The sequence below is a fragment of the Pteropus medius genome, unplaced genomic scaffold, assembly GCF_902729225.1.
Source record: "Pteropus medius unplaced genomic scaffold, Ma_sr-lr_union100, whole genome shotgun sequence".
In the NCBI taxonomy this organism is placed as follows: domain Eukaryota; kingdom Metazoa; phylum Chordata; class Mammalia; order Chiroptera; family Pteropodidae; genus Pteropus; species Pteropus medius.
The window spans coordinates 38,995,254-39,004,469 of record NW_024355205.1 but is presented as its reverse complement, the minus strand read 5'-3'; the positions used below and the strand labels follow the sequence as shown (position 1 = coordinate 39,004,469).

The following is a 9,216-nucleotide window of genomic DNA, read 5'->3' as shown; positions in this document are numbered from 1 at the left end:
GAGACTGGGCTCCACTCCAAATATAAGGAAGACAAGTGGGGGCTTTACAGACGAGGAGCAGAGCGGGGGGACCAGTGGATGGAAAACGAGACTTCAAGGGTAGAAGATCTTGCTAAAGTCAGGCCAGGATGACCAGACGTCACCCGGGGGGGATGAGGCTGGTCAGATGGCAAGGTTGGGGGGGATGACCTGGCAGGATCTTTGCTGAGACGGGGCTGGGCTAGCCAAAGCCAGGAAAAGAGGTCTCAGAAGAGGCTATGAAGTCCGGTCTCGTCAGCCTACCCCATCCAGATCCCAAATGCCTGTCTTAACGTAACCCGCAGCCCAGGTGACCTCCGGTTTCTAAAAGGTTTCAGTACTTGCGAAGGCTCTGCTAGGGCTGCCCCCCTGGTCTGTGGCACCTGCCTCATTTCCTTAAACGCTGGAAGAAAGGGAGCGAGGGGAGCGACGCGGCCCCAGGACCGCCCCGGCTGCCCCGTTTCCGGTCTAAGCGCGGCGACCCGGGGAAGCCTGGAGAGCGTCGCCTCTAACGCTGGGGCTGGGGCTCTGAAACTCGGGGCCAGAAGCCGGGGTGGGAATTCGGCGCCGCGGGCTCGAAGGTCCAGGCTGGAGCTGGAGCTCAGGACGCGAGGGTGGGACTCAGGACAGGGGACGGTCGCTTTCTCGGGTCGCCGCAAAGTCACGTCACAGCCCGGCGATCCCACGCCGCGCAAGCGCAGGACGACGCTCGGCCCGCGCGGCGGGAGGGGGCGGAGCCACGGGGGGAGCGCAGGCCAGGCGGCCCCACTGCGCTCGCGCCGCCCCGCCCCTTCGCCGGCGGGCCAATGGGCTTGCAGGACCCGCCCCTGACGACGCGGTCCCCGCCCCCTGGAGACGCGCCAACGCGGAGCCGAAATCCTCCCGGTTGCTGGCGGGTCCAAGGCCCGGCCAGGGTCTGGGTCCCCGCGGCCTGCCACCATGAAGCTGACGCGGAAGATGGTCCTGTCACGGGCCAAGGCCTCAGAGCTGCACAGCGTGCGGAAGCTCAACTGTTGGTAAGGCCCAGCAGCCGGGCCGTCCCCGCGGCCCGCACCCCTGCCCTGGGACCGTCCACTAGGCGCCTCCGACCTGGGATGGGGACCTACGCCCGCACCCCCTCCCTGGGATGAGGCCCCCACTCGCACCGCACCTCCTCCCGGGGTTGGGGCCCCCTTCGTACGGGCACCTCTGCCCTGGATTGGGGCCCCACTCTGCCCCCCCGCACCTGCCTGGGGGGACCCCCGCCGCACCTCCACCCTGAGTTAGGGTCCGCCTCCCGGCACCTCTGCCCTGAGATGGGGCCCCCTGCCCAGCGTCTCTGCTCTGTGGAGGAGCATTTGGGAGTGGAGGGGACACCTTCAGCCTAGCCTTCCTGGCCTCTGTCCCAGGCTGCCCTTCCAGATTTCGAAGGCCCGCAGCCTCTGGGAGGTGCTGCACAAACTCAGGTGGCCATTGGCAAAGGTCATTCCAGAATGTTCACACACAGCCTGCCCTTCGCAGAGGTGGTGTTTCAGACACAGGCTCTAGCCTGCTATCCTTGCTTAGAACAATTAGAATTGCTTGAAGACTCATGGTGGGGCTTCTAGATAGCTTTAGTAGGGTAGATGGTTACCTCTGTAGATGGGTCCGATTTGTGACACTGCCAGTCATCGGGAGCCAAGTCTCCTAACCAGGTGGCAGGCCAGGTGACTAACACCATTTCTAGGGAAAAGAAAAAGCTGAGAGGCTACAGCTAGGAGTCAGTAATATTTCCATAACTGGGTCCTGGGGGAGGGAGGAGCTCTCCCAAGGTGACTCTGGGAGGTGACCGTGGGATATAGGTGCTGAGGGGTCAGTGCAGGGTGGTGTAACTGGGCCACGAAAGGACCAGAAGCGCTTTGTGTCCGCCTGAAGGACGTACAACCACGAGATGATTTTTGACACTTTGTCGATTTCTGGGCGAGCTTTCTTTCAGTTTGTCGTTGAAATCATAGGCTCTTAGTCTATGGCCACGCTACCCTGAACAAGCCCCATGCCATCCGATCTCGGAAGCTAAGCAGGGTCGGGCCTGGTTAGTCCTTGGATGGGAGACTGCCTAGGAAGACCAGGTGCTGTGGGCATGAAAAATAAAAAAATAAGGGATTGTCAGCTGACAAGGTCCTTGCAATCTGTGAGGTCAACCAAGGGTTGCCTCGCCTAAAAAAAAAAGAAAGAAATCATAGGCTCTTAACATTTCTAAGCATTTTTCATTAATTTTTTGAATTTTTATTTTTAATTTTTTGTATTCACCTTTAATAAAATTAAAGTATGTGTCTCTTCTTTCCCCAGGGGCAGCCGCCTCACCGACGTAAGTATTCTGCTGGCTGGCTCCAGAATGCATTCCCCTTCCGCGATGCCCGAAGCTGCAGCCTCCCCTACAGGAGAACTGTTTAAGGAACAGAGCTGCACCCATTCCTTCCGGGCCCTAAACTGGCACTTGTGTGGCGGTTGTCATGAGCGAGGCAGGACCACTGGTACAGGAAACCCACATTTATCTTGAAGTCATTTAAACATCTCATGTCACGGAGAGGCTCCCATGTCTGTGCAGGTCTCGGGGGGCGGGGGCAGATCCAAGTGCAGCCCGGCTCTGACCTGGGGGGACCCGGCGGGGGAAGGGGCCGTGTTTGCTTTCAGAGAAGGGCACTCGGCTGGAGTCTCTGTGGGTTCCTCGACTTCCCGTCCCTGAGGAGGAGGACATTCCTCGCTTCAGATCCCCGTCTGGTCGCATCCAGCTTCACACCCACCCCCGTGACAGGACGAGCCAGAGCCTGGGGGCGGGGGACAGTGCACAGAGCCGGGTGGGCTGTGGGTCTGGGACTGTCTCCAGTTTGCTCGGCGCCTGAGTGCCAGCCACTCAGCTCTTACCCACTTTGGCAACTTCAGCTGAACTGTTTTCCTTAAAGACAAAGCTGCCCCGCCCTAGGAAGCCGACGCCAGCCCGCACAGTAGCTGACATGCTGCATATTTGGCGAGAGAAACACCCTTGTAGCAGAAAACAAAGACATCGCACTTTCTCCGGCCTCTGCCACGACGGGAGCTGCTGTGGTCAGGGCCCGTCTGGCTCCGTGCCTGGCGAGTGGCAGGCACGCAGCTACTTGGGGGCCGCGCCACGCAGCAGCCGTACAGGCTGGGGAGCTGGGTGGACCCACCTGAGCCCCTCAGTGCTGTCTCCCGCTGGCTCAGCAGTGGCGACAGGGTGTGAGGTCCCCAGTCTCCTGTTTAGCCCCGCCGTGTTGGCCAGAAGGGACTTCCATCCTTTTCCTCTCAGTCAAGGACAGCGAGATGAAAGGTCCGGCACGGGGGGCATTGAGGTCGCCTTAACTGAGGTCCTTTGAGGGTGTCTACAATTGGGACTGTCCGTCTGGACGGCTGGCAGTATGTGATGGCATTGACGCAGCGTCTCCTTCAGGCTGAGTGCACGTCCTGGCTGCAAAGCGGGGCCCGCTGCAGGGCCCGGTGTGGGGCCTGCGTGCTCCTGAGCAATCTGTGCGGGACGCGGGACACGGGGCGGCGGGCAGCCCGTGTAGGCCCTGCGAGGAGCTGGCCGTGGCTCCACGCTGTCCCTCTGCTGGGCTGGCAGACAGAGGTGATGTCATAGCACCAGCGGAGTCTGCAAGCATGTGCCTTTCCTCCCCAGATCTCCATATGCCGGGAAATGCCCAGCCTGGAAGTGATCACCCTCAGGTACCTGCGTGTCCGCTGTCGCTCTGGGTGCCCGGGGCTTGGCAGAGGAGGGCCTTCTGATACCTCCTGCAGACCTGCAGACCTGCGACCTCAGATAACCCGGAAACTCTCAGGCTCCGCCCCCTTTCTGGAGCATCACCTGGGCCTGGTCCAGGGAGCACGGATGGCCGCTTCTGTCCCAGCACCTCGGCCTCCCACCTGGTTCCCTCATGGCCCAGGGCTCTGCCAGCTTCTTTGTGCCACATGATCTGGCATTCATAATTGTCACCTCTTAGAGTCACTTAGTCTTAACAGACTAAGGAAACCTCGAGTGAACCACATTCCGTCACTGGGATTCCGGGCGGCTGGGGAGCGCAGAGGGTCTGGCCCTGAGCCCCCTCTGCCCTCGCTGGACCCGGGGAGGCCGCCGATGCCATGGGTGCTGCTGCTCTGATGCTGGGGCAGTCCCCACGTGTCAGCCTGATGGGGCTTCAGACTGCAAGGAAGGCAGACTCCCTATTTGGCAGTTCAGAAGGTTCTGGAACTCGCCCTAGGTGGTGGTGTAGGCCCTGGGTCTGCACAGCTGCATGACTTACCTTCCTGATCAGACGGCTGGCCACCCTGTTCATCCTTTGTGCCTTCCACAGTCGCCTTGTGGGTGCCCGTGCTGCCCGCCCAGGCCGGGCCTGACCCTGAACGTCTGGGCTTAGAGCTGTGTGGACGTGCAGACCCTGTGCCTCGGTTTCCCTGCTCCATGGCGTGGTGCAGACAGGTTCTCCCCGTGTCTCCGCAGCGTCAACAGCGTGTCGACCCTGGAGCCCGTGAGCCGGTGCCGGCAGCTGAGCGAGCTGTACCTGCGGGGCAACTGCATCCGCAGCCTGGCCGAGCTGTGCTACCTGCAGGGCCTGCCGCGCCTGCGCGTGCTGTGGCTGGCCGAGAACCCGTGCTGCGGGCCCGACCCTCACCGCTACCGCATGACGGTGCTGCGCAACCTGCCCCGCCTGCAGCGGCTGGACAACCAGGGTAGGCGTCCCCTCCCCGGGCGCCCGGGCCCCACGCTCCACGCACTGTCCTGCACGCTCTGCTCCAGACTCACCCGTGCTCCCTGGCGAGCCCGTGAGCGGGTCCGGGTGGCCGAGCAGGGTCACTGCTGGCCCGTGGGGACCCAGGGCTGGCGGTGCCCCTGCCCTCCCAGCCCGGGCACCTGGTGTCCGCCTCTTCTGGTCGAGTGCAGCTCCTTCGTGACCCATGGGCAGGTCTGTCCCCCCGGCTGAGGGCCCCGCAGCCCAGGGCTCCCCATCCCGGGCCGTGCCTCCCTCTGGTCAGTCTGCCGGCATCCCCCGTGGGCTGGCTCCAAGTCCTTTTCTTAAGTGCACAGTTCTTTTCTGCCATTTGACCAATTATAAGTAAATAAAATCCAGGGAAATTCAGTCGCACGTGAGGGAAATAGAATGAATATGGCGTCCGCGGTCCCTTTTTAAAATTTAATTTGAGTTTTTTATGAATATTTGCTTTTGAGAAGTGCTGAAATTCAGATTCTCAGGCATTGGCCATCTGCTGTGTGTCCAGCATGAGCTGGGGCTGGGGACCCCGCCCTGCCCCCGGGGAGCTGGCCGTCAGCGTGGACAGACACACAGACAGCTCTTTCTAAGGCAGACTGCTGAATGCCACGCTGTGTGGGGCCTGTGTGTGCGAGGCCACTCTGATGCCTTCGCCCCCTCCTCCCCCAAGCTGTGACTGAGGAGGAGCTGTCTCAAGCGTTGTTGGAGGGAGAGGAGGTCACGGCCCCCAGCAGAGAGGGCACAGGGAACGGCCAGACAGAGCTGTCCTACACCCTGAGCACCATGACCACTGCCGAGACCCACGGGGACCCGCTGAGCTTCGGCGAGGAGGAGGCAAGGTGTGCCAGCAGGCCTGTCGCTGTCCTCCCTCCGGGAGAGTCAGCGGGCCCTCCCGTGAGCCACCTCTCTGGGGAGGGCCGGAGCGAGTCGCCCAGGGCGGTTCTTCCTGGGCTGGCCCTTGGCGTTGGTGTTCGAGAGAAGGCTCAGGGCATGGCGTGCGTGCAGTGGGGACCAGCCTGCGCGGGGGTGGCCTGGAGGTGGGCTTAGTTGGCTGGGCTGGCAGAGGGGACCGTGCAGCTCCAGAGCCTGCAGGGGAGGGGAGGGTGGCCTCCGAGCACGGGTCTGACTGTCATGGGCGTTTTCGAGCAGACCGAACGTGGGGAGACGGTCGTTCAGCCCCCGTGCCGGGCGAAGGCACCCTCTTGTTTCCCTGGGCGCAGCCTGAGTCGGCGCCCCAGGAGCTCGGGTGCGGGAGGCAGCCCCAGGGGTCAGAGAGACATAGGTGCTGGAGCCTCAGTCCCTCTGCACCCCCCTCCCTCCTGGTGCCCATCCCCCCCGTAGCCTGGGGGGCCGGGGGGCCGTCGGGAGCGTCTTCCCCCCTGTGCTCTGAGGCTCCGGGGCTGGCCCAGTGGAAACGAGCCCGTGCTGCTGAGCCCTCACGCACTGTCATTGTCCCCAGCAGCAACGTCCAGGGGCAACTCAGCCTGAAGCCCCCGGCCCGGGACCGCTCCCCGTCCTTCTCTCAGAGGGAGGCTGTGAGCAGTCGCAAGAACAGGGTGAGTGTGGCGGGGCCGCTGGCTCCCTCTGCCAGCGCGTGGCCGTCGTGGGGCGGGAGACGCGGCAGGGCCACACAAAGCCAGGCCCCGAGGCGGAGGGGTCCCCGCCTGGGCTCAGCACCCGCCTGCGTGTGGCTGGGTGCGGGCTCTGTGTGGCCGCGGCTGGAAAGAGGGCTGTGCGGACTGCTAAGCCGGGGGGTTGGCTGCTGTGGCGAGTCCCGGCCCGCGGCCACCCGCCCATCACCTCGGACGCGTGAGCACCGGCAGCCCCGTGCCCCACGCGTGCAGGTCCCTTCCTGCATCCGTGCAGCGGGCTTGGTGGCGTTCCCCGCCTGCGGGCACACGGAACCGGTGCGGACACATGACACGCGTGCATCACGCTCATAAGCACACGTGACACACATGTGTCACGCTCAGCACCCGTGTTTGTGCATGTGAGCACATCTTACTGAGCAGCCCTGGGCTGCCCGGCCACGGGCCAGCTGTGTGGCGAGGGCCCGGTCCCCAGCCTCTCTGGGCCTCCAGGCTGTGAGCACGAGGTGAGTCAGCATGTAGGAAGTCCCCGAGGCGGTGACTGCCACACCACAGCAGTGGCCGCGGCTGCCCGGAAGGCCGCCCCCCCGTGACCTGCCGTGCTCTGGCCAGGGCCCCTGGCGCGTTGTGGTGTGGGCAGCCTGGCCTTGCCGGGCGTGGCGCTCAGCCACCGACTCTGTCCCCAGAGCAATGTCCTGACCGCCATCCTGCTGCTGCTGCGGGACCTGGACGCCGAGGGGCTGGAGGCCGTGCACCAGGCCGTGGTCGGCCAGCTGCAGGCGCTGCACAAGCGGGACTTGCAGGAGGACATGGACTGACCCAGCGAGGGCCCAGGCGGCCAGGCCGTCCTCTCGAGACCCGGTGCCGAAGTCTCAGCGCCTTGCCGAGAACCCGGCGGTGACCGCCGCAGCCTCCACAGACCCGGCCGGGCCCCGGCATGCACAGCTGCGTCTTCAGGAAGCCCCCGCCTGCACGGAGGGCCAGGCCTCGCCGTGGACGCCGCCGGTGCGGAGGGCCTGCCTTGACGTGCGCTTTTGGGGGCCTTCCCCGCAACAGATGTCCCTGACGTCACACCCGGGGCAGTTTGCTGGGACCAACGTGGCCTCGGCCTTCTTTCCAAAGCCAAGAGCCCAGCGCACGTGCATTTGTCCTGGTCAGGCCTCTGGCTTAGTGGGGGCGCAGATTCTGGACCATAGACACCTTCCAGAGCCACGGCCTCCTCGCAGACATGTCACTGCCACCGCCACCGGGGACGGACGGGGGCTGGGAGGGGCAGCTGCTTGGAGCGCCGCGGTGACATGGAACGTGTGTGGGGGCCCTGCGTAAGAGGCCTGCGGGGGACAGGACTGCCATGTCTGCTCGGGGACCCACGTGTGGCCACAGGGGAAGGACAGACATCTGGGAACTGCGTTTAGAACGTTTTCTTTCTCTGGGAAGTCACAGGCCTTGCTGTGACGCACAGGAGCTGGGTAGTGACGCTGCAGCCCCAGGGGGCCTTCCTAGTGACCCCCAAGATGCGTCTGCACGGAGCGGGAGCCGTGTGACTTCCACGCCACTAGAGAAAAGTCCGTCCTCATGGGGTCGTGACGATGGGCTGGGGGGCGAGGCGCAGACCGCGCGTGTGCCTCCTCGTCGCTGTGGGACCTTGGACGCTCTCAATAAAGCTGCGCCTCAGCAGGAACATGTCGGGCAGGTGTGCTGCTGCCGGACGCCCTCCCTCTGCACTCACCAGGGGCTCACCCCGCCCGCCCCGGCCTGCTGCGCCATGCTCGGGGACCCCTGGGTGGACCTGTCGGGAGAAGCCCGCCTCGGCCCAATCGTCATCACCCCACGTGGTTCTCCCACTGGATCAGAGGCCATCAGTTCTCCAGTCCTTGCTCCCAGCCACTGCCCACTCGGTGCCCTTTGAAGCCCTCAGGGTGGACCAGGACCACCACGTCCACCCAAGGCCTCTGGTCTGGAACAGGGACACTTGACAGTCTCTGCTCTGAGCTCCCCAGCGACTCTGACAGGGCGTCAAGCACAGCAGGTGTTACACCTGCATGTGTCCCGCCCGCCCCAGCTCACACAGCTCTGAGACCCAGGAGGACACATGGCTCGGCCTGCTGGGCCCAGGGCACACTCGCACAGGTGAGGTGGACCTGAGGGCCCAGCTCCAGGAACAGGCACCAGGGGCTGCCAGGCTCTTAGACCAACATGGGGAAGCTGGCACAGGGCCAGCCGAGCCGTGCCGCTAGCCCCCTGGAGTGACCAAGGCGCCCTGCCAAGATCTGTGGCACGAAGGCAGCTCCAGGGACAAAGGGCCCCAGCCTGGTCCCTCGAGCCACCGAGCCGGCCTTGGCCCAAGCAGGAGACCTTGCCCAGGCCCCCCGATGTGGCCTGAGAGCCCCCCAAAGCCAGGGTCTCCCCACAAAACTCCACGGGTCCCGGACCCTCATCCTGAGCTTGGGCAGGAGTGCAGGCCACGAGCAGCCCAGGGCTAAGTGCCCAGGCAGCCGCGTGGGACGGAGGACAGCACAGCGAGCGAGGGCGTGACGCATCCCCCCGGAGCGCAGCTCAGGGGCCCAGTCAGCTTGTCCCCCGCGCCAGCGCCCGCTGTGCTGCAGAGCGAGGCCCGCACTGCCCAAACTCACGGCACATCAGCCCACGCGTGGCGACGCAGGCCTAGCTACCTCCCCTCCCCCACCAGACCCGCCACCTGTCCTGGGGTCCCTGGCTCTGCTTCGGAGACCCCAGCCTGGACTCAGAAATCCTCTGCACTTGGGGTGGGCCAGGCTGTCGCCCCTCAGGACAGTCTGGAAGAGCTCAGGTCACCCCCTCGGCACAGAGGGGCCTAGAAGGTGAGTGTGGCCCCAGGAAGCGCATGT

General features: G+C 64.3%; 1 protein-coding gene and 1 pseudogene across 5 annotated transcripts; both read left to right on the top strand.

The window, feature by feature from the left end:
• Positions 1 to 852: 852 nt before the first annotated feature.
• CFAP410 (cilia and flagella associated protein 410) lies at positions 853 to 8,032 on the top strand. 5 transcript variants are annotated; one of them, XM_039858098.1, is made up of 8 exons: positions 912 to 1,034; positions 2,326 to 2,344; positions 2,960 to 3,325; positions 3,674 to 3,720; positions 4,493 to 4,722; positions 5,431 to 5,599; positions 6,220 to 6,316; positions 7,036 to 8,032. In XM_039858098.1, exons 4-8 carry the CDS (start codon positions 3,692 to 3,694, stop codon positions 7,165 to 7,167), a joined length of 657 nt encoding a protein of 218 aa, XP_039714032.1. In that variant the 5' UTR covers positions 912 to 1,034; positions 2,326 to 2,344; positions 2,960 to 3,325; positions 3,674 to 3,691; the 3' UTR covers positions 7,168 to 8,032. The 5 variants fall into 5 exon arrangements, with proteins under 5 accessions (XP_039714029.1, XP_039714030.1, XP_039714032.1 ...); XM_039858095.1 differs by lacking the exon at positions 2,960 to 3,325 and having other exon boundaries at positions 853 to 1,034; XM_039858096.1 differs by lacking the exon at positions 2,960 to 3,325 and having other exon boundaries at positions 855 to 1,034; positions 6,223 to 6,316.
• Positions 1,999 to 2,117, top strand: LOC120599138 (uncharacterized; annotated as a pseudogene).
• Positions 8,033 to 9,216: the final 1,184 nt, after the last annotated feature.